The sequence below is a fragment of the Parasteatoda tepidariorum genome, chromosome 4 (genome assembly GCF_043381705.1).
Source record: "Parasteatoda tepidariorum isolate YZ-2023 chromosome 4, CAS_Ptep_4.0, whole genome shotgun sequence".
In the NCBI taxonomy this organism is placed as follows: Eukaryota; Metazoa; Arthropoda; class Arachnida; order Araneae; family Theridiidae; genus Parasteatoda; species Parasteatoda tepidariorum.
Genome location: NC_092207.1, coordinates 24,270,228 through 24,297,372, shown reverse-complemented (window position 1 = coordinate 24,297,372; position 27,145 = coordinate 24,270,228). Strand labels below are relative to the sequence as shown.

The 27,145-nt window shown below is 26.7% G+C and overlaps 2 protein-coding genes across 2 annotated transcripts; one reads left to right on the top strand and one right to left on the bottom strand.

The window, feature by feature from the left end:
* Positions 1-11,376: 11,376 nt before the first annotated feature.
* On the bottom strand, positions 11,377-14,580 carry LOC110282956 (uncharacterized). Its single transcript, XM_043040882.2, has 3 exons — positions 14,318-14,580; positions 12,961-13,118; positions 11,377-11,663 (listed from the first exon to the last, which is right to left on the bottom strand). The coding sequence occupies exons 1-3, from the start codon at positions 14,501-14,503 to the stop codon at positions 11,549-11,551; spliced, it is 459 nt and encodes a 152-aa protein (XP_042896816.1). The 5' UTR covers positions 14,504-14,580; the 3' UTR covers positions 11,377-11,548.
* A 245-nt stretch (positions 14,581-14,825) lies between these two features.
* Positions 14,826-25,491, top strand: LOC107455941 (Proteasome beta5 subunit). Its single transcript, XM_016073673.3, has 7 exons — positions 14,826-15,159; positions 18,013-18,163; positions 19,063-19,174; positions 20,766-20,865; positions 20,947-20,976; positions 23,942-24,146; positions 25,325-25,491. The coding sequence occupies exons 1-7, from the start codon at positions 15,013-15,015 to the stop codon at positions 25,414-25,416; spliced, it is 837 nt and encodes a 278-aa protein (XP_015929159.1). The 5' UTR covers positions 14,826-15,012; the 3' UTR covers positions 25,417-25,491.
* Positions 25,492-27,145: the final 1,654 nt, after the last annotated feature.

Below are 27,145 nucleotides of genomic sequence, written 5' to 3'. Positions count from 1 at the left end.
AAATTCAGTTTCTCCCCCCCCCCCAAAAAAAAACAATATCCCTCAAAAAAGGGGAAAGTACACAGGGGAGAATTGGGAAACTTTCAGATATAATATCAATTGTCTATTTTGATGTTAAAAGCATATAACTATACTTTTAGTACTATTTTTTTCCTTCTTTTTTTTACGCATGCTTGTTTTTTTTGGGGGGGGAGTTTACTTTACACGAGACTAAAACTATTTGTTTTTAATTTTAAAGGTGCAACTTTAACTAAGATTCAAATATTTTTGTTTCCCAAACAGTACTTAAAATTGATTTTTCATTTTTTTACCTAAGAAGCTTCCTTTAATATTTAACAATGAACATTAGCCATTTTTGAGATAAAAATTAATTAATGGAATGTGGAAAAATAAATCACTGAACTGGTGAACCAAAATATTTGAATAAAAGACTGAGTGAATAGGCGTATTTATGCACGAGCGTATCAGGAAGTAAATAAGTTTGAAAAAATAAATAAAAAGTTCATAAAACTGTAACTTGGTGGTGCAGAAGTCGACGACCACATTTTTATTCCAAACATGGTGCTGATTATTGACTTTGCTACAACGATTTCATATCTCAAATTGAAATCGTTCTGCTCAATCATCCCACTCTAGCAATTTTCAACAAAAATGAAACAAAAATTATTTAATTTGAAACCAAAATAATCCAACTAAGGAGTTATTTTAATATACATATGTACAACTGGCAAAGCCCTTTTTCACTTCCCATTAAAATAGAAAGCTAAAATTTGGACCATATATTTTTTATAAAAATAAATAGGAAAACTAAAAAAAAAGTTCTAATTCGATATTTTGTAATTATCGGAGTAATTATCCAAGTTGACAATAATGCTAAGTAACAAGTTTTTAACAAGATAAAAATCTCAAATTTAAACTGTGTGTTCCTTATCAGATGCGAAGAAAAACTAAAAAAGAGCTTCGTTTCGATATTTTGTGATTATAAAGAAAATTACGGATTAATTAGTCTAATTAATTTACAATATTTCTAAATAATACTTTTTTACCGAGATAAAGTCTCAAGTTGGGATCAAGTGCTTCTTATGAGATAAATAGAAAATCTAAAATTTTTATTTCAATAGTTGTAATTATTGGGGTAATTAATATAATTGACAGAGTAAAACTAAATAACATGTCGCTATTATGATTAAAAGTATCCAATTTCGGAAGATATGTTCGATATTAGCTTAAAAGGAAAAACTAAAACAGTTTCATTTTGATATTTTGTAATGCGGAGTAATCATCCTAATTGGCAGTAATGCGAAATAACATGTTCCAACCAAAAGAGAAGACTCAAACTTGAACCATTTAAACCTTATCAAATTATACAGATAAAATAAGTAAAGTTTTATTTCTATATTTAGCAATTTTCGTGTAATTAGCATAATTAACAATTATACTAAATAACACGTTCCCACTAATTACCACCGCGTGCTTGGAGCAGCCATGGCGTACTAATATTTGAGGGCACTCCTATGGCGTGTTAATTGACTAGAGTGCTGAAAAGCTACTTCTGGGTCTGGAATCACGAAGCGGTGAATTTGTGTAGGCGGAACAACTGGCTACCGAATTTTCCATTGCACCGAGGATTCCGAACAATGTTGCCAAAAGCACTTGGGCCCAACGTGGGGCCACGATACCTTTGAGTTGATGTAGGCGGACCAATGTAAATACAGTGTAGGCAGTGTAGTATTATACAAAAGAAACACAATATTTGATTTATTTAAAAAAAAAAAAATAGTCGATAACTAAAATCGAATCAGATATGTTTTATAAAAACGAATATTCTCTTTTAAAATATTACTTTTGAATATTTTATGTCGTTTTCTCACGAATAAATTTGGCTCAAACAGATTTTATAATAAATTTTAAAATAGCTTACGAAAAGTTTATCGTAAGGAAAAGCAGAAATAAACAATAATACAATTTAAAATGTTTCGAAAACTACTACTGCTGCTCTGATATTGCGAATGAATATGATTATTTCTTCCTTTGATTCATGCAAGATTTCATCTTCAGAATAAATATCGTTTGCAAAATAAAATTCTTTAAGAAGAACTTTTTGTTTCAAAAAATGAAAGCAGTGAATGCTGAGTATTTGCTATACTATTACTAGCCTCTTTTATTTCAAATCAAATAGTATATTTTATTCTATTTGTACAATTTATTCAGATTCTTTAGTCGCTATGCTTTTAAATCGTCTACAAGTATCTATGACGTAATGACTATTACTGAAATATTTTAGTACAATAAAGGTAGCTTAAAACTTGAAAATAAAAAATCTAAATCTGCAGAAAACTAAGTTACCTCCTCAAGTAAGTGGTTAAAAGTGTCACATCCTCGAGAGTCGGGTTTTTGTGGAAAATGGTAAAACTTAGAAATCGATACTAAAATTAAAAAGTGCCGGAATAGTTTTTTACGCTGAATTGACTGAGACCGATCTAGGGATGGTCGGACTAATATTTTAAAATTTATAGAGGATTTATGTGGAGAAAAAAAATACAATTTTGTACCTGTTCCGAATCATACATCTGTCGTAGCTTGTAGAAATGAGCTCGGACTCACTTTTGGAGGTACGAGCACGAAGAATTTTAACCCGAGCCCACCAGATCTCGTGAGAAATAGGATTACTTAGAGCCCAAGTCCACCCAGGCACGAGATAGACGTCGGAGAAAGACCAAATTTTGCGGTCTCCTGACTCGGCCTTTGATGTCTAAACAAGGGAAATAGTAAATTAAAACCTTTTTTTTTCGCTGATCTATGAAAAAAAACGAAGAAAGAAATTGAGCCAATTGAAACTCCAAGATAACTAAAACAAAAATTAAAAAAGAAAATCAAAATCTTAAGCTAAATAAAAGTCAACTGGCAATTAGCAATAGCCTCATAAAGCAGAAGCACCCAACAGAAGTAGCAGATCGCTGCAAATTTTTATACCATATAAACTTTACATTTTTTACACTCAATAATTGAATCAAACGTTCTTTTAAAAGTAGTAAAAAAGTTCATGAAATTTTTTTCATTTTCTGAACTTGCCCAAGCCAATCTCATCTCTTGTAAATTGCTATACCAGTATTTCCCAAGCTTATGACTTCTGTGTACCCTTTCTAAATTTCTCGTAACGCTGTGTACCACTCATAAAAAATGAATATATTTTTTTAAAAAATATCTTTATTTTTACTATAAAAAAATTTCATCAAAGTTAAAAATCACAACTGGTTGTTGACACCAGTAATTATTAACTGCTAACTCTGCAAAAAATAGCCAATAGAAAAATACGTCATCGTAAATTTTCATGGCTAGCTTTGTTTTTAAGTAAAAATTTTTGAAATTTTAGTTTGTTGCAAGAGAACGCGTACCCCGGTTAAACTGTTCCCGTAGGGGTACGCGTACCACACTTTGGGAAACACTGTGCTATACAAATGTGACTTCTTTTCTCTTTTACTCACACTGAATTAAATGAAACTTAACAAGTATTAATAGGATGGATAACTCGAAAATTGCAAAGGTTTTTATGTAAAAAAAAGTATTATTTTTAACATGTACTCATGCACACTTGTTACCTATATTATGATAAAAAATAGAGAAATTTGAGAAAAAAATATGAATAAGCAATATAGTATTTTTTTTCAGAAAAATTACGTTACAAATGATGAAGACCATTCTGACATGGACAAATATAACCTGAACATAGATAGTCTTTACAAGGGAACAGGCATAATTATACCATTCACGAGAAAAGAAAATTTATCAGTACCTATTTGTGAAAGTTAGCAATTACTAAACCTTAATGCAGTCGTTTTCAAGAAGAAAAAATTCCTCTACACTGAACTTCGTTAAATCGTTTTTATTTTGTTCTGGTTAAAAATATAGTGGATAAATGAATACCAAGAAACAAAATAAAATTAAAGGTCTAATCTTCTACTTGTCAATCGTAGAAATTTTACGACGCATCTGTTATGTCTACAGGATTAAGTATAAATGTAACGATTCTTCCTCAAAAATCACTATTTTTTTTTTTTTTTTATTAACAAATGAACGAGAAATAAACCACAGTGAAAACAAGCAGGTTCAAGCAAAGCTTAACCCCAGTTACCGAACCTTAAATTTCCAATTTATGGGATTACATAATTAAAAAAAATTAGTGTAAAAGATTTTTTTTTTTTCTGTATGTGAAAATGTGTTTATTTTGATTGACTTGGTTTTTTAGGGTGGCGTAGTATCTATTACACTACAAAGAAATTAAAATAAAAAATAATTAATAACCTGAGAATTTCATTTACAAAAAGTGAGGTCTTAAATAAAATTTCTAAAATGTCCATGTAACTTTAAATCTTAATGAAACCTTTGGAAGTTTTCAATCAAATATCTGCCATTTTTATTTATTAGCTTTAAAAAATCGAAAAAATCTGAAATAGGTGAACCCAAATAATTACAAATGTGATTAGAAACTTGGGTAATAAGTAAGCATTAGATAAATTCTAAAACATTTTCAATTAACTAACATTTTTCATCAAAGTTGAAATAAAGCAGTTTTTTATATTTTTTTAGGAGGATAAGAATACTCACATGAGGGTAATTTCAAAGGTGAATTGAGTAAAAATTTAAGAAGAGGAACAAAAAATCAAAACTGGAAAAAATCCTTAAAAATTATGGTTTAAGAAAATTCATAGTTATTCTTAAGGGAAGGGGAGGGAATACAACGTACAACCTATTTTATTCTTTTTCATAAGAAATATATTTTTTCTACATATCAAAACTTGATAAGAAAACTTTTATGAAATTAAAAATCTCTATTATTCTCCCTCTACTTTCCATGGGAATACTGAGAAAAACGTCATTCCAGTGCTGTAGTGTTTTTAACCATGCTTGTAAGTCTTAGATTTATAACCCAAAGAACAAAATGTAGGTAGTATAGATTTTATAAGATATTTTTATTCCCTCTATTTTTTGAGGATACTATCAGTATTTTTTTTTATCTTAATCCTGAAAAAAAAAATTAAAAAGTTTATAAGTGAAACACCAGAGTTAACACGGAAAATGCTTTTTTTTTCTTTGGGGGGGGGGGATTGCAAAATGTGGTTTTGTGTTCAACTCTACAAAAAAGCATAAGTTACAAAATGTAAACTCTCCCACCTATCTATCAAAATAACATCCATTTTTAAGCTCTATTGCCTGGAATAATACACATTAGTAAATAACTCAAACTTGAAAATTGTTTTAAGAGTAAATTTAACAATTTTTCAATTCCTTCTAAAAAAATTTAAAATGTGCATACAAATAAAAAAAAATTGCTAAAAAAATAATTTGATTTTAAAAGATCTCCCCTCCCCCCAGTTTTAACATTAACTGACATGCTGATATATGATCTTTGTTGTTGTTCATTTACGTCGCACTAGAGCTGCACAATGGGCTATTGGCGACGGTCTGGGAAACATCCCTGAGGATGATCCGAAGACATGCCATCACAATTTTGATCCTCTGCGGAGGGGATGGCACCCCCGCTTTGGTAGTCCGACAACCCGCACGCGAAGTCGAGCACTTTACGATAGAACAGTTTAACGAGAACCAATACCGCACACCCTCGGTCCCTACGCAGGCTGATCCAAGTGGTCACCCACCCGCACACTGACCGCAGCCAGTGATGCTTGACTTCGGTGATCTGCTGGGAACCGTGTCTTAACGATCAGTCCACTGCGGGACGCTGATATATGATCAAGGTCCTATGAAAAGAAAATAACATAGCAAACTTCAACTTAAAATTTACCAATCCCAGTTTATTGTTTTATATGAAGACTAGATTATGAAACAAACGAAGATCAATATATATAAACTTTTTATAGTATTGTTGCATTAAAAAAAATAATCAGTATCAATTAATATTTCCTTTTATCAATTAAATACTTTAATCAAGTTTAAGACGTTTTTAATCAAATAATTTTAAAGTAGGGTTTCAATAATCTTAAAATGAAAGCATATTGAATATATTGCCCAATAATTTTTTTAGATTTCAGTTGAATTTAGTTTAGTCCCTCAATTTAAAAAAATCTATATGATTTAAAGTAATCATTTTAAAAACCAGATGAAAGATCTGTATCAATTAATTTTAAATTACTAAACTCCCTCATCGTATAAAATTTATCACTACATTTGCTGGAAATAATAAATAAGCATATGACCCTTGAATTCATTGCCATAAACACGGTATCTGCTACATTTTAGATTTTCAAAGTCATGACTAATTCCAAGAATTTTTCCTGACTTAACGAAGTTACTATTTTCTCCGACAAAAAACACAACAATAAATTAAAAAATCATATTGTTGATTTAAATCAACTGATTTTTATATATATTGATTTTAAGAGTTAAAAAAAAGTGTTTTAAATTATTGATACTTTTATTATTTTCTTTTCTAAGTTTTAAAATTTATTTTAAATAAATTGCTGCATTCATTAATTTAAGTTAACGAGATTACTTTCGTGGTGTGTGTTAAATTCCAACACATTTGAAATTACATTTTTAAAAATCTTTTGATTCTTGAGATTGAAAGTACAGATTAAAGTAAACATTTAATGCTGCCTTAATATAGACTTGCATAGCTGTAGAAAGTAATTAATAAACATGAATTTTTAAAAAAAAAAAAAAAACAAATGTGAATGTTAATTAAAATTCTACCTTTTGATTGAAAAAGCGTGGAATTAAAATCTACATTATATTTTATTGGTGGAAAATGTATATTTCTGAAGCTTGAGATTATATTAAAAAGAAATTACCCTAATATGCCAAAAATAGAAAGAAAGAAAAAGGCTGATGAATTCACATATTTTTTTCCTGATATAGTGTCATTCTTTCCTTTCAAACTCTTTCAAAGTCTATTTGAAGCAGTAGGGTTATTAACTGGTATTTTTTCTCAAAGTATGTTTACAGTATCTTTGACATTATCAGATTTTCTGTAAAGAAATTTAGTGAAAAAAAATTCCAATGAGCACATAGATTTTTTTTTAAAAATTTTTTAGCTTATCTATTTTGATATAGGATTAAAAATGAATATTTCAATATAAAAATATATGGATTAAATATTTATTTACTTTTTGATATATGACTACATTTATAAACACAATATGTTACATTTATTTTGTCATTTTAAAAATCAAGAGACAAAAAAAAGAAAGCACAATTTTAAATTATAATTATGGTTTGCTAATTGAAACTTTGTTTTATTAGTTAAAGCTGCATTCTTTGAATTCTCTATTTCATCTGGTCTTTAAATTTCAATCATCCATTTATTTCAAAATGGTTGCTATGCATTCAAAGCTATGTATTATAATGAAAAATTATTTTAGTAAGTTAGAGTTTCTAAAATATTGTTATAATATAGTTTTAATATTAATTTAATTTTGATTAAACATTTATAAAGTTTTCTTCATCATAAATTTAAGTTCCTACAGTGTATTTGAATTTAAAAATATCTGATTTAAATATAAAAAAATCCGATTTAAATCAAAAAAATCTGATTTATTTTAATTTTAAAATCAAAAAAATCACAAACCCTGATTAATAACATTGATTATAGGTATAACCAAAACTGTTATACTCTGCATCTTCGTATTTATAGATTTTAAATTTAAAAAACAAAGTAAAAAAAAGAGAGTTAAAGCAATAAAATAGCTGAAAAAAATACAAAAGCAAATAATTTATTTTTCCTTTTTTCTGCAGAATTACATTGTAAAGACACTTTTCTTGTTCATCGGAAAGAAAAGAAACACTCCTGATTTTCCTGTTTTCATTTCGGAAGGAAAAAAATTCGCCAATGACTGGCTTGCTTCAGCTAGAATTTTAAATTGATAAAATAAAAAAAAATTATAATAATAAAAATTCTGAAATCACAAAGTTTAAAAGATAATTTGCTCTAGAAATGCTTTTTCTTTCATTTTTTGAAAGAGCACCATAATTTTTAAAGAACATAATAAAAATATTTTAATAAAATATGACTGTGAGTGGGGATTTTGTCATAAATTCAGATATTCAAAACACCATGAAATTGTGTGTGGGGGATGTGAATTCCATTTTAAAAATTAGATTTTTCGGCGACCTAAATCTATGACTTTCCATTATTTTTTTAAAAAATAGTTAAAATCATGACATTCTATGTTAAATTTTGTTCAATACTGAAATTCATGACTTTCCAGGTGCGCAGATAACCTGCATAAAAATTTGATAGTGCAAAATTGGTAATTGAGTTTCTTTTTCTTTAAATAATGGAATTGCAAAATAGTTTGAAGTAATGAATTCTGTAGGTAAAGCAGTATGCCAGAAACATGCATATAATTAGTAGATAATCCCCACTAATTATATGCATATTTGAACTATTTAATTTTGAAATTTTTAATAGCATTATCAAATGAAATAAAAATTAGTTTTATTGAAAGTACAAATCTTCTAATTTTTTCAAATTGATTATTTCAAAATTCTCATTTTTATTCGTAAAAAGGACAACAACAAAAAAATTATTTAATTTTAAAAAAATTTTGCACATAACACCAAATATTTTTCATCAGGAAAATCAGGACTACACTGGTACAGCAGCCTCACACAAAATAATGAAAATGATTATAAAATAAGTTATTAATTTGAATTAAAAACAGGCATTGTTCATATTTATAACTTTTTATAGCTGATTGTTTTCATTTTTTACAACTAAGAAAAATAGTCTTTCCTTCAATAAAAATGAATCATTTTCAGTGAAGTTTTTTCCTGATACCCATAATAGAATCAAACAAGGAGAATTTTGCAGTGGAACAACAGAAGCTACTTGATGCTGCCATCTACATAGTAGACTAAAAGTTATTTCTTCCAATTTAATTCACAATCATCACTACTGTACTCAGTATTGGTAACAATTGCATTTAACTACACAAATATATTTAAACATTTAGATCAGTTAAGATTAAAAGATTTCAATCTTGAATTTTTACAGGGTCAAAAAAATAGTTCAAGAGTTATTTACTTGGGAAGAAAAAATAAATTATGTAATATATTTATTGAATCTATACAGATACAGGAATTAGTTGTATATCAAATATTTTATAATTTATCTACATTGAATCTCAAAAAATTGATTTGGGGAAAATTTGTTTTCTGAATTGAAAGAACTCACCCAATTCCAAACACTAAACAAAATTATTTTAGTGGAGTCGTAGGGACTCAATGGATTTTTTTTTTTAAATTACTCATTTCAATGAAAATACTTAATTTCCACAAAATTTTATATATTAAAATAAATATTTGCACTAATAAAAAAATCCAAGTGCACATTATAAAATTGTAAAAAAAAATTCTTTTCTTTTTTTTTTTACAAAATAGTTTTAAAAGAATTCCCATATCTATATCATTAAAAAAATAAACCTATTTTGAAAACTGCTATTTTTAAAAAACTTTGAATGATTATTTATCATTCCTAAAACCGTATTATTCGAAGAATACTTTTAAATATAAAAATTATTTCTATAACTGATCACAGTTGAAATGTATTTCATAATAAATTGGATCATTATTTTCACTTGAGAAAAACATGTTAATCTGTATATTTTAGAATTATTATTTGCTTTGTATATAAAATTACACTATAATTAAAATTTAAATTATTTTTATACATAGGAAATTGTATTCAGAATTATACCATAAAATATAAAAAAATATTTTCATAAAAAAAACAAATCCTATTAAAAATGATGTACTTTAAAAACTGTTACTGAGTATGTTTAATTTTTAAAAAAAATAAAAGCAATAGTATTTCGGTTTTCTCAAAAAACTCAAATATATAAAGGGAGAGGGATAAATTTTTCCTAAAAAAATTTCAGCTATAGAAAGCAATTTTTATTTATTTTTCAGATGGACTATTGACAATATTAGCAAATTTATTTCTGTTTAATTTGCAATATCATATCTTTTCAACAAAAATTAGTTGATGAGATTCTNTAACAATTGCATTTACCTACACAAATATATTTAAACATTTAGATCAGTTAAGATTAAAAGATTTCAATCTTGAATTTTTACAGGGTCAAAAAAATAGTTCAAGAGTTATTTACTTGGGAAGAAAAAAAATTATGTAATATATTTATTGAATCTATACAGATACAGGAATTAGTTGTATAACAAATATTTTATAATTTATCTACCATTGAATCTCAAAAAATTGATTTAGGGAAAATTTGTTTTCTGAATTGAAAGAACTCACCCAATTCCAAACACTAAACAAAATTATTTTAGTGGAGTCGTAGGGACTCAACGGATTTTTTGTTTTTTTTTTTTTAAATTACTCATTTCAATGAAAATATTTAATTTCCACAAAATTTTATATATTAAAATAAATATTTGCACTAATAAAAAAATCCAAGTGCACATTATAAAGTTGTAAAAAAAAATTCTTCCTTTCTTTTTTCTTTTTACAAAATAGTTTTAAAAGAATTCCCATATCTATATCATTAAAAAGATTAACCTATGTATTTTGAAAACTGTTGTTTAAAAAATTTTGAATGATTATTTATCATTCTAGAACCGTATTATTTGAAGAGTAATACTTTTAAATATAAAAATTATTTCTATAATTGATCACAGTTGAAATTTATTTCATAATAAATTGGATCAGTATTTTCACTTGAGAAAAACATGTTAACCTGTATATTTTAGAATTATTAATTGCTTTGTATATAAAATTATTCTATAATTAAAATTGAAATTATTTTTATACATAGGAAATTATATTCAGAATTATACAATATAACATAAAAAAATATTTTCTTAAAAAAAGAAAACAAATCATATTAAAAATGATGTTCTTTAAAAACATCATTTTTGTTACTGAGTATAGTTTAATTTTTAAAAAAAATAAAAGCAATAGTATTTGGGTTTTATCAAAAAACCCAAATACTATTATTATGCCCCCTTATATATTTGGGTTTTATCAAAAATCCCAAATATATAAGGGGGGGGGGATAGATTTTACCTAAAATTTCAGCTATAGAAAACAATTTTTATGTATTGTTCAGATGGACTATTGACAATATTAGCAAATTTATTTCTGTTTAATTTGCAATATCATATCCTTTCAACAAAAATTAGTTGATGAGATTCTTAATTTAATTATCATTGAATTTGCAAATGAATTTTTTATTCTGATTCCAGAATTTTTTTTGCAAAATAAAAAAAAAGTTAACATTTAATTTTGACAGAGCTTTTTACATTAATCTATAATAGCTTAGCTTTTGAGATGGAGCTATTTTTTTGTTTTGTTTCCTACTTTTTAAATTGATTAAAATAAATAACGAAACAAAAGTATTTAAAAAATAATAAATTTCAAAGATTTATTGTAAAATTTGACAAAAAAGAAACAAAAACATACATGTATATTCTATATAAAGATTTGCATACCGATTTCCATACATAAAAGAAGCTGCTAAACTAATGTGGTTACAGATAGTATAAAGTATATAAAAAAGTGCTTTTACAATTAGCGTAGTTTTCTGGCACTTAAAGTTCTCTCCATCTTTTCTCGTTCCTTTACAGATTTATTGAGAGCTTGAACATCTTTCTTAAGTTTTCCTGTTGGACTTTTGAAAGAGATTCTACAAAAAATTTTAACAAACATAATTTAATCACAATACATTAGATTACTATACATTAAATTATTTCACAAGGCAAAGTCTTATACAACACAACTTTACACAAAAAAAGAATAGAAAAATTTAAAACCTCCATCAAATTTAATTTATTAATAAAGTAACCTGTAATTTAGGTAGCTTTTATATATTCTACTTGTGATAAAAAACCAAAATAAATTTATGCAGATAGTTTAGTTTTTAAAAGCATTTTATTATGGAACTGCAAATATGGCAATATTTAAGGAAATTTACAACCAGAAATTATTGAACATAGAGCTTTTCTTTTTTTTTTTTAAATATTTTAATTTCAAAAAATCTGTCAAAAATATCTACCCTGCTGCTCCTGAATTTTTACAAAAAATAGTAAAAAGAGATTCTAGATATGTTTACTTTGGTTGTTGATGGTTATTGAAAATTTTAATATCGGTTATTTTTTTAGTTTGTTGAAAGAGCTTTCCAAGATTAGATCAAAAATTGCATCATTTTCTGACAATTCCAGGTATTCCTGACCTGAATACCAGGTATCTCTGAATATATATTCTTATCAATCATGAAAAAATTACATCAAAATGAAATTTTCAGAACAAATTCTGCCATTTTTATTTGATTGCAGTCATTTCTTTTAGATACGTCACATAACCGATAGAATTAGTTTAGGTCAGTGGTTTCCAAACTTGATGTTACTACGCCTCCCTTAAAAATATTTATACATTTGGCGCCCCCCCNGATTTGGAACTTATGAAACTTTTGATATTGGGCTAATTTACTGGCTAATAATTTGAAGTCTTCAGCACAAGCCCTACTGTGACCCCATGGGAATACTATGTTTAATATAAGACGAAAACTGGGATGAAAAAGAAACATTTCTTAAAAAGGCAATAAAAATTTGAATAGTTAAATTTTTGTTCAGGCAACTATCAATAAAACTTAAGCATAAATTTCTATTATTTATAAATTTTAACCAAAGTGTAAAATATAATGAAAACTAAATTTAAAAAAAAAAACTATTGTTACATGTTAAATATAAATAATAAAAAGTTAGCAGAATTTCATTATTTTTACTAATAGATGCTACAGTTTTAATTTTCAAGTCCTTTTTTTTTTGGTTCTTTTTCTGAAATCATGCTCTATAGTTGCAAATTCAATACGTTTTTTGGAAATATCACAAGTCAGTTCATTGTCACAACTAAAGTCATTAAAAAAAATAAACCACCATAAAATTTATTTGATAAATAAAATAAGTAGTTAAATTCCTTATTACCTTTTTGGTGAAACTCTTTTACGAGGAGTTCTTTTTGGACTTGGTGTTACAAAGGAAAATGGGGTATATAACTTCACCGGTGTGATGTTTTCATTCAAACCTTGATAGTTTTGTCTCTTGCAAAAGCTGCTACGTGTTTTCATAACGGGTCGAAGTTTCTATAAAAATTATACTTTGAAATAAAGCTGCAGAGTTAAAAAAAAATCTACATCCAGAATAGATTTACAATTAATAATTTGAAAATAATTATTATACAATCACAAAATATTTATAATTTCATACTTATATATACTACTTATTAATCTTTAATTTTTTAATAAAATTATAAACTAGTCCTTTAATATTTAAATGATACTCTTATAATTGAATCTGAAAAATAAATTTTAACTAAACAAATAAAATTAATAAATTAAATCACTTTTCATCAGCTAACTTTTAAGAAAGAAACTATTTTCTATCATTACAAATCTTGTACAATTATTTACAATCTAAAAGACTGCTCAGTTAACATTAGAAAATTAAAGATCTTTTCATCCAAAAATCAAGATTCCTCAATTCAAGCGAAAGATACAAAATAAAGGAAAATTGCTCATAATTCTTTTAATGCTTTTTATTAAAGTTCTTATCCTTTGGATCAATTTTTGTAATAATATACACAACTTAAATTATTATATAGCCCAGTTATGCAAACAATTTTAATGCAATAATAGAAAAAATTCAATTAAACAATGTTAAACCAAAAATCAAGTATTTAGGATTTAAAATACAAAATTAGCATTGAAATGCTTGACAAAATACTGAAACAAGTTTATCCTTATTCTTTGTATGCTTTTTATTAAAGTTCTTATCCTTTGGATCAATTTTTGTAATAATATACACAACTTAAATTATTATATAGCCCAGTTATACAAACAATTTTAATGCAATAATAGAAAAAATTCAACTAAACAATGTTAAACCAAAAATCAAGTTTTTATGATTTAAAATACAAAATTAGCATTGAAATGCTTGACAAAATACTGAAACAAATTTATCCTTATTCTTTGTATGCTTTTATGTTCTTATCATTTGGATCATTTTCTTTAATAATATGTACAATTAAAATTATTATATGGCTACTAAATAATATTTTTAAGGCAATGACTTAATTTTTAAAATAATGAACTTAATTTTATCATTAAAATACTTAATCTATGGTAAAATGTATAATTTTAAATAAAAACAGCTATAAAATCACTCCTACAAAAGGCATTAAACAAAATAAAATAGGGAACACATAAACTGAACATTTTTTACGCATTTAGAAAATGAAAAATTAGCGATATAAAATTAACTAGCAACTAAGTTTAATTATTACCATAGAAAGATCACCAATTGAGGATTTGACGTTAGTGATTGTTCGACATGCAGTAATTCTAACATCATTCAAAAGTCTTTCAACACGTTTAGTATTGGATAGTTTTGTTACAGTAAGTGATTTATTTTCTTGATCATATATTGGCGTATTAGCAGTACTCTTTTGGGTAGTTCTTTGAGAATTCATTATGCTTATGATCTACTTATATTTTACGTTCATTTAATAATACAAATTTCAAAAAGTTAAATAAACCGCTACAGTCAAAGTAAAAGTTTATGAAAGTTTTAGGCCGGTAAATAGCCGGGGTGATCAAGAGCTGCATCATATCATAGAAGAATACAGTTCTGTATTCCAGAGTTCAAAAAGAGAAAAATATTTGATTTTATAACAAGTTATAAATTATTATGTGCTTTATTAATCAAAATCATTCATTAACTTTATTAAAGGAAATTTTATAATGCAGGATTATAAAATTTTGGCAACAGAAGAGCTATCATAATCTTAAACTGAATAAACTTAAAGCACTGATTACATGCGAAAATGTCGCTTATTCTTCAAGATTTCAATACTTTTCGATTGTGAACTTTCTAAACGTATTCGGCCTTGTGAATGGAATACATAATATCCATTTGAAGCAATTTCTCGCCGAACAACTAAAAATTGTTTGTCATTCATCTTGTCTTATTTCTCTAATAATGGCTCTCGAATCACTTTGTGGAGTGTCATCCAATTTTGGTTTTGGACAACGGAAACAAAATGAAGAAGACATTGAAAACTTTGTTACAAAATATTGCGGAAATTTAACTTGTCCTACACAGCTTGCATTACCCCCTTTCAGAGACGTAAGTTCAAAAAGTATTTTTTTACAGCAACATTGAAATCGAATTATCTTTTCTGCAATTATTTCTTTAAACTATGCGTGACTGCCGTATTATATTTATTTTATCTTCAATATACATTACAAAATAGATAAATATATTTTTTCCTGGACAAATAATTTGATCGTGATAATCACTTAAAAATGTATTACTTTAATATAATAATTACATCATACGCTGTTTGAATTCGTATCTTACAAGCTTTTGGAAGAGTAAATTTGCAAAAAATCGAAAGTAATATATAATGAGCAACAACTGGCGTCATCTCTAACATATTTTGCTTGCACCAGTTGCTATGCTTCCTTCTTACTACCCCATACTTATGCTTAGGATAAATTAACAATTTAACTGCTAGTCTAATGTGATTATGGGTGTTAATTTTCATAATTGTCCCATTGCCTGGTGTTTTTCCTTTTCTTTTTTTTTCTTTCCTTCACTGCTCAATTGTTTAAGTGCAGAATCTAATTCCAAAATCACAATATAGATTCCTTTAATTTCTGACAAGAAAAAGATTTAAAAATGTCATTGATTAAAGCAAACTCTGGGGAGGGGATATTTCCGTATTGTGATCTGACGTGCCAATTACAATCGTCAGGGTGCCAAATAGATTTTAAACTTGCAAATTTTTAAAAAGAAACATGTACATGTTTGCCCGTGTTGGCTACAAGTCATACCTTTTGAGTTGCTCCTATTCTGTCATGTTTTCTATATTTTAGCTTCCCGCGAACTGCTGCCTGGAAGTTGCTAAGACCTGACAATTATTCTGCCACTGATCACGATACGGAAATCTCTTCTCTGTCATTATTTATGTGTCCTGATCTGTTGCACCAGCAACAATCGACAAGGTGCAAGATTTATAAATTTTACTTACAAATTTTAAAAAAAAACATGCAGATGTTTGCCTGGGAGTTACCAAGTCTTGGCCATTATTCTGCTACTACAGATCATAATACGGAAATCTCCCCCAAATTCTTAGCTAGCTTGAGAGAAGAACTTTGCTCCACTGACCACAGTTTCATAATCTGGAGCTGATACAGAATTTGAACTTCAGAATAATTTTTATTTTTTGTTGATTAAAAAGTATATTTCTCCTTTGGAACATAATTAAGCTTATCGTAGTGCCATTGACTAGATAGGTAGTACTCGCAGTAATGAAAAGAAAAGCTTTTTTGCTGAGGTTATCCTTCTAATTCGTCTGGTTTTCTGAGAACTTGCTATTTAGTAAGCCTGGTTGTCGTCAAAATCTGATAATCATTTTATTGCGAGATCTGATTGATTCAGAATTGTTTTTTCAGATTTAATCATCTATGGTAAGAAATGACTTTCACTTGTAGACTATGATATGTTTTCTGTTTAGCCCAAACTTTTGTTCTATTGTTTGTGAAAACATACTTGAAAGACCACAAATGAAATGGCATATTTTTGTTTCCAATACCTATATCGCCTTATTCAGTTTTCAAAGCATTATTTTTTCTATAACTTATTTTTCACACAATCTGAAAGAAAGCATGTCATATAATTTGTATAATTGGAAGCATGTACCATGGCCAAAAAGAACATCTTAAGTTTATACACCATTTTTCATGTACTAAGACTTAACCCAGGGCTCCCACTGATCAAAGCAAATTGGGAATACCTAGAAATGTCAGAGAATTTTATTTTGACTCTTTAAAAGCAGGAAATAGTTAGGAAAAAGTGCAATCTTTTTTTCTTTTCTTTTTTTACAAAAACCAAAACATTCCTACATCATACTTGGAAAATAACCAGTCTTAAAATTGTCAGTTACAGTAATCAATTATTAAAATTAAAATTAATTATAATTTATTGTAAAAATTTGACATTTTAGTGGGACTTTTCCATGTTGCCACCCTTGTTCAATTATAATTTTTTGCTTACAAAATTTAATATTTAACATTACAATTAAAAGAATTGAAGTTTTCTGATGAAAAATGGCGTTTTATATGTAAAATAGGGTCTGAATTTTCATTGAAATTTTCTTGGTTAACTTGAAGAAATCAGGAAATTTTTTTATGAATTGAATGAGAACCCTGTAACCTTAATGGTGCAAAATTTAAAAATATTTAACTTGCTTAGAAAATATTTTAGGTTATAAAATCTAAACTCAAAGATGTAATTTCTCTGAATAAACGTACCTTTTTTGTCTTGGGATTTGAATTCTTGAGCCTCAACTGCACTCAAGAAAATGTGGAAATTTGTGCGCACAGTTATTGAACTTTTTTATCTTAAAATAATTCTGTGTAAAAATTTATTTTCTGTTATTTTTCATTTTTTATTATTAAATTTAGTAATGAACTGAATTAAATTGTGAGGAGTCAGTTTTTTTATATCAATTTAATCTATGTAGTATGTGGTTTAAAATAACAAAATCCAATGTATTTGAAGGGAATTGGTCTAATGGTTCTTGAAAAACAAAAATTTTAATATATGACCTCTATGACGTAATGAGATATGGAAAAAGTGAGATTAACATTAAGGAGCTTAAAGTTTCCACCCCTCTCTGACCTTAACTGTTTTGTCTGACCTAAACTCCATGTTTTGTGTACCGAGAATCCTAATCTTTCGAGAAAAAAGGTTTGTTTTTGTTTCGATTTCATAATTTCATTTGTTTTTCATTGTCTACACTTATTTATTAGCATGTTTAAGATTAGGCCTTCAAAACATTAATATTGTATCCTAGTGCAAGAAAATTTGAGAATTATTGAATTCAATGTTATTAAGGTGTTGTTGTTTTTTTTGCCATGTACTTTAGTTTTGTGCTGATTTTGTGTTTAATTGTTTTGGTTTGTCAATTTTTAGCCAGGCACAGCTCAGCAAGTTTTTGAAAAAGATGAACATGGAAATCGTGTAGGAATAGACTTTCACAAAGGAACAACTACATGTGGCTTTAAATTTAAAGGAGGTGTTATAATTGCTGTTGATGCAAGAGCAACTACTGGACCATACATTTGTATGAAATAATATCTTATATTACTCAAACCTTTTTTTGAATTTTAATAGTGTTATGTTGTACAGAAATAAAAATTTTTAATATTTAAGGTTTGTCTTAAGCTATATCTTAAATTCAAAATTTACAATAGCTTGATTCTCTAAATTTTAAAATGGCATTCAGAATAAAGAATATTTTAGAAATTCGAAGTATAAATAAACCACTAAATATAATTATGTAACTCAAACTCAATGACTTGTGTTGTTAAATCGTTGACAAACTACTCTTAAGTAAGAGTTAGGTATAAGTATAACCCTTCTAATAATTTTGTCTTGAATAGTCTTTTTATTCAAGTCCTTAAATATTTGTCACTGATCTAATTAAAATTCTTCGTCATCTATTAACCATGTGTTGTGTTAATACCAGGAATGTTTTTTTTTTATATTATTATTCTGTAATTCTTGTCTTAAATAAGCTTTTGATTTTTATTTCTCTTTTAATAGTTTCCTTTTTTTTTCTTTTTTTAAGCTTAGATTTTAGATTTATCATAAATTCAAAATTTCAATGGCTTGTTTCTTCAAATTCGAAAAGAAGAAGAAAAACATTAGAATAAGGAATTTTTTTTTAAATTAGAAGTAGAATTTAATGACTAAATATAATAATTATGTAATTTGATGACTTGGGTGAAGGTTGTGTAGTTATGTTTGCAAACCAATCTTGAATGAGAGTTCGGTATAGATTTAAATTTTCTAATAACCCCGTTGCTAATAACCTTTTGATTTAATTACTTAAATGTTTGTCACTAATCCAATTAAAATACATTGTCTCAACCATGTGCTGTGTTAATACTCGAATGAATTTTTATATTATTGTTTTATTCTTGTCTTAAATAAGCTTCAATTTTTTTTTCTTTTTTATAGCTTCAACTGCTGTTAAGAAAGTAATTGAAATCAATGATTACCTATTGGGTACAATGGCTGGTGGTGCTGCCGATTGTGTTTATTGGGAACGTATTCTAGCTGAAAGATGCAGGTACTGAGTGTTTCAGATTTTTATTATTAAGAAAAAAATAAATATCAAAAATCAAACTAATTTCAGATTTTTATTGTGTAATATTGTATAAGAATGGGTAAGTTAATATTAGTATGTCATAATGACAGACTTTTTGCAGTTGTTGAATATTTTTAAAAATTGCGATCTTACTTAGTTCTATAAGCCTTTTCTTAGTTTTTAACAGTTATTTATATCTGTTAAATTAAGTTGTAAAGATGTTGCTGTATTTTGGACTTACATTTTTTTAAATTTTAAGTATTTTTCTTGTTAGTTCTATTAAAATTATTATTAATACCTATTTTAACTTCCATTCTCTTAAAATCAAAGCCTAATGGTAAATTTAGTCTAACCAATATACCCAAGACCAGTTTTACAAAAAAGTATGAAATTACCATTGTTATTAAAGTCCACAACATATTCTTATAGGTTGAGGAAATATTGTTTGTTAACTGAAGAGAAATAAACTCAAATTTATTCAAAATTTTAAGAATTTGAATTCTGATTCTGTCGTAAAGCAGTCAAATTATAAATTTTTATAAAATCCTGAATTCACACTAGAAATATATAAGAGCACTTTTGAACAACACCTAACACCACAAAAATTTATCAAAATGTGTAATATGATGTAATAACTGAATTTGATCCTCAACATTTTGTAAATTACCCTCTAATGTTATTTTATGTGTATCTTTTAAAAAGTAATTCTTACTTATTATCGAAAAAAGAGAAAATGTTGTATTTATAAAAAATAATTAAAGGCATGCTAAAACACTGTGCACACATTTTTTTCCAAGAAAAGTAAACTAAAAAGTAATTAATTAACAACTTGAAAGCTTTTTTCTATAATCCAAACTGAAAATTATGAGAAAATGAAAATTCAAAGATGAATTTTTTTTAAGATATTTATTTCAATAACAATTTTTAAATCACATAAAAAATTCATTAATATACCCCTCTAACCCACCCCTCCCAAAAAAGAGAAATTTATGAAAATTTAATCAGTTGAAATTAATCCAGACTAAATAAATATATGTAATAGAAATCAGAATTAAGCCTATAAACACAGATAATTCCACCTGTGAGTTATTAAAGTGATTTTTTTTTTCCAAAATGGAATATGAATAAAAAGGCAGTGTTCTAAAGGGATAGCGACAAATTTTTACAAAATGTGCAAAGAGGGTGCCCCAGAGGACAACCAGGGCCCTTTTAAAGACAGTGGAAGATCAATGATATTAGATATGTAATGCTTCATTTTTTCGAATGTTTGGTAATATATACTTATTGAAGAGATAGTGTTCTGAAAATTCAACAAACAACACAGATTTTGAAATTAAACTTTTTTTTTTTAAATCCATTGTCAAACTATATATGAAGTATTCTAAGCAGAATAAAAAAAATAATAATTGAAATATTCATTTTAAGCATATTATATATTTTTTTTAAATAGTTGAGGAAATTAAGTATGATGGTTGAACTTAATGATTCTTTACTATCTTCTATAAATATTTTATGATGTGTCTCTGGTTATTTCATCATCCTATTTTTTCCATAAAACTAAATTCTCTTACAGGATTTATGAATTAAGAAATCGTGAACGTATATCAGTTGCAGCTGCATCAAAACTTTTAGCTAACATAATGTTTAACTACAAAGGAATGGGACTCTCATTGGTATAAATTTTAGAAAAATTTGCTTTTTTCAATGCTCAATTTTTTTATAGATATTTCTCTAATATGTCCTCTATTTTTCAGGGTGTGATGATTTGTGGATGGGACAAAAGAGTAAGAATTTTACTTTCCTACTTGTTAATTTAAACAGTTTTTATGAATTTAGTGGTGGGCATAGTAGCATTCTTCATTATTTTACTGTTCATAAATATTAAGTATAAAAATATGATTAAATTTTTAAAACAAAAACTGTTTATATTACTATGTACTTCAACCTAATATAGACATATTGTCTTTGTATCCATGTTACATTTGATCATATTATGTTGACATTACATTGCTTATTCAAAATTGCTCTAGGTTTTTTCATTTTATTTTAGAATGTTTCGTAAATTGTAGAAAGTTAAAAGAGAAAACAATTCCTATCATAATTTACTCAGTTCGTTGCTTGTTTGAGTATTAAAATTTTATTATTTTATGCTTCCTATTTTTAAATTCTTGAAAGATTATCTTATAACTATCTAATATGGGTGCAGTATCTATTAATTTTCTACATTATTAATTCTAAAGTGTAAAAAACATATAAATATTTTAGAGTCAAATCCATAATGTGTCAGTAAAAAAGGAAGTGTATTGAGCAGTGAAAAATATAGAGTAATAAGGATATTGTGTGTTGCTTATAAAATATTCTCAAATATTTTATTCATTAACTTTTTTATGTTGAAACTTATTGGTGAATCGGTGCCATTTCTAAAAAAAAATAGAAAATTGATTACATCATCGCATTGAGGCAAATTTTAAAAATATGTTGTGAATATGAAATTGAGACTCCACATTTGTTTGAAAATTTCAGAGCAGATTATGATGTCATTGATAGAGCCGAGGTACTAAATGTTCTGTCAGAAATTAATGTTCCAAAGTTAAACTTGTGAAGCCCATTCTTATCGTAAAAGTTCTTGCATGACTTCCCTTATCGCTAAAAGTTATCTGCTCTGGGAATATTAATACAAAGATTACAATTTTTTTATGAATTAATATATATCCTGACATATGCTGATGATGTAGACATAATTTCAAGTTGTGGAGTTATATTGGGAGAATCCTTTTTGGAATTTTGAAGGAGGCAGCAAGGAAATTGAGTGTAATAATATAATATTTAACAGAGGAGAAAAAGTATATTTATTGAAGCAATAGGGAAAATATTCCTGAATTGTTTAAGACAGACTCTTTTAAGTATAAATTTGAAGAAAAAGAAATTCCTATCTGGGATTTAAAATTGACTATTAAAGTATTAATCCTTATATCAAAAAAAAGAGTTTTTGAAATGAATCGTTGTTTTTTTCTAAGTTTAAGATCTTCATTGAAATCCCATTCAATGGAAAGGACAAAGTTTGTATACAAGATAATGATAAAACCTGTCTTAACTTAGACTTTTAAAGACATGGGCCTTAACCATATAATAGAAATAAGCTTTTATCGTATCTAGCTGATAAGATCTTTGAACTATCTTTGGCATTGTCTTGCATAACACTTTGCTAAATACATGCTATAGAACAGTGGTTACCAACTGGCAGCCTGCAAAGCCTTTTTTTTGTGTCCTGCGAACTGAAATATATTAGTTACCGTTTTTTGGTTATGGGTTTAAAGCACTTTTCTTTCATTAAAAAAAAAAACCTAATTTCTTCGTTTCTGTGAAATTTGACATAACCAATGGTGCAAAAAAATTATTTCTCAGGTAAAAATCTACTTCTTATTTTAATTTGTAATTCAATACTTTTGTTTTGTGCAACTTGATAAAAGTCTGACAGTAGTATTTAATATTACTTCAAACATAAGAGTCCTATATAAAATTTTGATGAAGTTGTGGCTTACCATTTAACAGGTTTTTTTTAATTGCAGCCCCCGGCCTCGTGTAAGTTGGAAACCCCTGCTATAGAACATTCGAATTTCATTTTTGACTGTGATAGAATATTTATTTATTTTTTTTCCGTTAGGTTATTTTTTAAACTATTTTTTTTTAACCAAATACTTAAGCATTTCAGTTAAAAGTATTAATAATTTATGTTTTAAAAGAAGTGATTATGTAAAGAAGTTTATGGCTAAAAGATTTATTGAAACTAAAATAAATATCTTGTAATTGAATAATATAAATACACCTTCTAATTGTTATTATGAGAGAGTTTATGAGTTTTCAGAGATGAATTTCATCAACATTAGTGAAATGTAGTTAATTGGTGTGTAATGTAAAGTAACTGCAAATATGTAATTGGTAATATTTAAAATATACTGAAATAACATTTTGTTAAGCCTCTGTTTGTTGTCTTATTAATTTTAAGTATAATTGCATTGAATGTGATATTTTAGTTATATCCTTGCACATCTAGATACAAGTGAAATTTGGTACTGATTTATTATATTTTACTATGAAATAGATATACGTGTTTCATTTCCAAAAAAAATTGCATATATATATTATTATTATTACACTCGAAGAACTAATAGTTTTCAGTTAAAATTAAGATGTGATGTTTATTACTAACGATTATGGCATAAATCTTTTTTTTTGGGTCACTTGTTAAATAAATTAATTGCTATTTCAAATCAATATGCGAAAAAAAAGTTGTTTTTTTGCCTTCGCTTAAGTTACGACATTTTATTTATCTTTTAATTGTTGACCTATTATTATTTTCTCTTTAGGTTAAAGAAGCTTGTCAGCCCAGATTTTCATAAACTTTTTTTTTTCTAGAAAGTAATGAAAAACAAGATTGTTGTGATAAACTAAGCATTGATCAGTTTGCATTGTAGAGTTATTTATTTTCATAAAAATTTAATTAACTATTATGAAAATACTGTTTTTCATTTCAGTATTTTCTAGTAAGTTTTTTTTCATTATTTTGACTACATGAAATGGTATGAGTTTATTTTTACTCTATCATATTAAAAAAGAAATTCTAAAAAAAAAAAAAATTGTAACTTAGGCTTTAGAAAAATTAGGTTGCTTATAATAAAAGTTTTATGTTTAACTTTGCATAAAAATAATGATATTTTAAATTCCTAAAAAAAATATTTTTTTTATTAGGGACCTGGCTTATATTATGTGGATAGTGATGGAAATCGTTTTCCTGGTAATGTTTTTGCTGTTGGTTCAGGAGGTACTTATGCTTACAGTGTTTTAGATAGTGGATACAGTTGGGATTTGGAGGATAAAGAGGCTCAAGAATTAGGTCGTAGAGCAATTTATCATGCTACTCATAGAGATGCATACAGTGGTAATTTGATTAGAGGTAAGTGCATCTTTAAGAATTATTTTATTGTATTTAACAAAGTATGTTAATACTGTCAAAGTTAATGCTATGTATCATAAAATATAGTGTGTGTTTAAAAAAAATAATACTTTGTTTGTAAAAGTCACTTTGCTTTTATGTCCAAGTGTTAATCATTTTCATTAAGCCATATTTTATTTTCAATATTTATTTAGTTATGTAGCAACCATAGTGCCATCTGAAGAGTCAGTAGATGCTCAGACTTTGAACTGAATGGACCTTTTTTTCTCTCCTTGTCATTCTTATTTAAATTGTACAAAACACGACTTTGCTGTAGAAACACTGTAATCCAATCGTGTATTGTTGTGCAGGAAAAGGGTTTTCCAAGGAACATGTTGTTAAGCGGAAAATGGTTTTCCACCTGAAAATATTATTAGCAGACGCGCAAACTAAATTTGAATAGAAGACGCTGTGTGGCGATGTGGCCCTAGCTAGATCTCGGGGGTTTAAATAAAGAACAGCTTAGTGCCAAACATTTTTATTAATTTGAAAATAGCACACGGACAAATATAGATTTGAATAATTATGAGAAGAAGAAAAATAGGTCCATTCAGTTCAAAGTCTGAGCATCTACTGCCTGTTCAGATGGCGATGTGGTTGCTACAGAAGCCTAAGTCAAAATAGCAGAGTTTTTCTATCCAAGTGTTACTTATTTTGATAAAACCATATTCTATTTTCACTATCTGTGTTGATAAATAGATATCCAAAATAAGTTATAAAATAATATATATGTAACTCAAATAAATTATTACATTTTTTTTTCACACCAATAAATTGTTTGGTATGCATTTCAAAATATTGAACTTACTTCTTCTTTTCAGTAAAAACCTGCTTTTTTAAGTGATATAAATGCAGGAAAGAACTTCATTTTCAAACTTAGGTATTTTACAAAATATAATAAATTAAAAATATGTTTCTTTGTCCATAAGTCAAATAGAGCTAATTAACATTATTAGATAAAACTATATATTTCTATTTCTTAAACTTTAGTAACTTAATTTGTTTTGAAAGATTGTTCTATATTTTTGTATTTAAAAAAACCTTTTTTTTTCTCCCCTAGCTGCTTGTACTGTTTTAGTTAAGCTTGTTTTTTTTTTTTTTAAATGTTAATCTTAAATTTTCCTAACTTTTACTTCTAGTTTATCATGTTACTGAGACTGGTTGGAAGGCAATAAGCGTGGAAGATGCTGCTGATTTGCATTATAAATATCAAGAAGAGAAGATGATGTAGTTTTATATTACAATATTTTTGGCGTTTTGTATTTAAATATTAACATGTATCAAAAATAAATTTGTCCACATAATACTGCATTGCTAATTTATTGCCCAATAATCTTGAGCGTAAAACTAACTTTTCTATCTTCTGTAAAATCTATACATTTTGATAAATTACTTCATGCTACCTATTGTTAGAAGTTATATATATAAATATCTGATACTAAATAATGTAAATAAAATGCATATAGAATTAAATTTGTTTATAAGGAGACTATAAGTTCTCTGGTCAAACCGAAGTAAGCCAAAATTATAAAAAATTAAAGCTTTAGTGCATGGAAATTATTTAAAAACAGCTTGCATTTTGTAAATCGTATTTACACTAATTAAAATAATGATATGGACTTTTTTTTATTTATCTTTGGCAATTGTCCCTACGTATAACAAACCTGCCATGAAATACATTATCATTAACACATATTTATTCCTAGTTTTTTCCTTCCTATAATTCAGACTTCGCAATCTTGAAATATTTAGTTAGGAACATGCACCCAGATACAAGAGATACAGATAATAAATAAAACTTCTATTCTATGGTTTGCATATCAGCAACTTTAGTTATTACAACTGAGTGATTCATGGCAAAACATAGGGATTTTCATAGCAAAAGTGAGGAACAAAGAGGAAGAAAAATCTTCAGAAACAGTTGATTTTTTTTTTCCCCTTAAAGAATTTTAAGAAAATTTCTTAATAAATTTTAGTCTTGTTCATAATGACAGGGTTTATTAGGCTCAATAATAATGAATCAATTATTAAAACTTTCTTTGTAAAAACCAAAATCTTGTTGCAAAACAAACTAATTCGACTAATTTTTATCTGACGTAAGACCTATCAGCTAGATAAAAACTTGTGTTATAGGATGAGATTGCTGAATCATAAGTGCAAAAAATAATGCAAACATTACCTCATAACAACTACCAAGACATGCCCCCACATAAAGATACTTGTGCTAAACTAATTAAAGATATTTATGCTAAAACTAAATTTGAGAAGGAGAAATAAATTATGCACATCAACTAAAGAAAACTACTTCTATCTGTACTTAAAGGCTGTGTTTATCAAAGTAAAATGCTGGCCCAAATTCTTAAATGAATTGAAATGACTGAATATTATGCAAGTAAGGACTGGATTTGGCTTGTTCCCCCTATTTTTTTGTTTTTAGAAAGTTTCTTGATTGAGGGTGAGTTCCTTAAAAAAAAAATAACAAAATAATTTTTACTTAGTTTATTGTTTGCTTGAATATTTAAATAAATATTTCAGTTATAATAAAAAAAATTAAGTTTGAGTATCGCTATACTTGATCGATACAATTTTTCAGTCTTACAAAAATATTAAAAACAAAATGTTGTTCTTTTATCACCTAGAATGTGACCATGCATCAAGGATAGAGCATCTTAGAGAGACAAGAAGGGATGAGTACAAGGCAAGAGGAATGATTTCATTAATATATTAGTTCTTTTATTATAAATTCTCTCTTTTGTTTAAAATGGTACCCTATAAGGAGAGGGAATCATTTTAAAAGAAAATAATAGGATATGGACAAGAAAGTTACCGCATATGGAAAAGATCCCATTTTTTTAAAGAGAAAGTTGCAGTTTTTACAAAAACCAGGAAAATTCTTATATCATACCTAAAAAATAGCCAATCTTAATTGTTATTGATTTGTTCAAATTTAATCATTCAAA

Coding starts and splice junctions, on each gene's coding strand:
- LOC110282956 (XM_043040882.2), bottom strand. CDS start 14,503: ATGAATTCTCAAAGAACTACCCAAAAGAGTACTGCTAATACGCCAATA. Junction 13,119..14,317: donor CAATTGGTGATCTTTCTATG/GTAATAATTAAA, acceptor TAATTTTTATAG/AAACTTCGACCCGTTATGAA. Junction 11,664..12,960: donor AAAAGAGTTTCACCAAAAAG/GTAATAAGGAAT, acceptor AATTTTTTGTAG/AATCTCTTTCAAAAGTCCAA.
- LOC107455941 (XM_016073673.3), top strand. CDS start 15,013: ATGGCTCTCGAATCACTTTGTGGAGTGTCATCCAATTTTGGTTTTGGA. Junction 15,160..18,012: donor CATTACCCCCTTTCAGAGAC/GTAAGTTCAAAA, acceptor GTCAATTTTTAG/CCAGGCACAGCTCAGCAAGT. Junction 20,866..20,946: donor AAGGAATGGGACTCTCATTG/GTATAAATTTTA, acceptor TCTATTTTTCAG/GGTGTGATGATTTGTGGATG.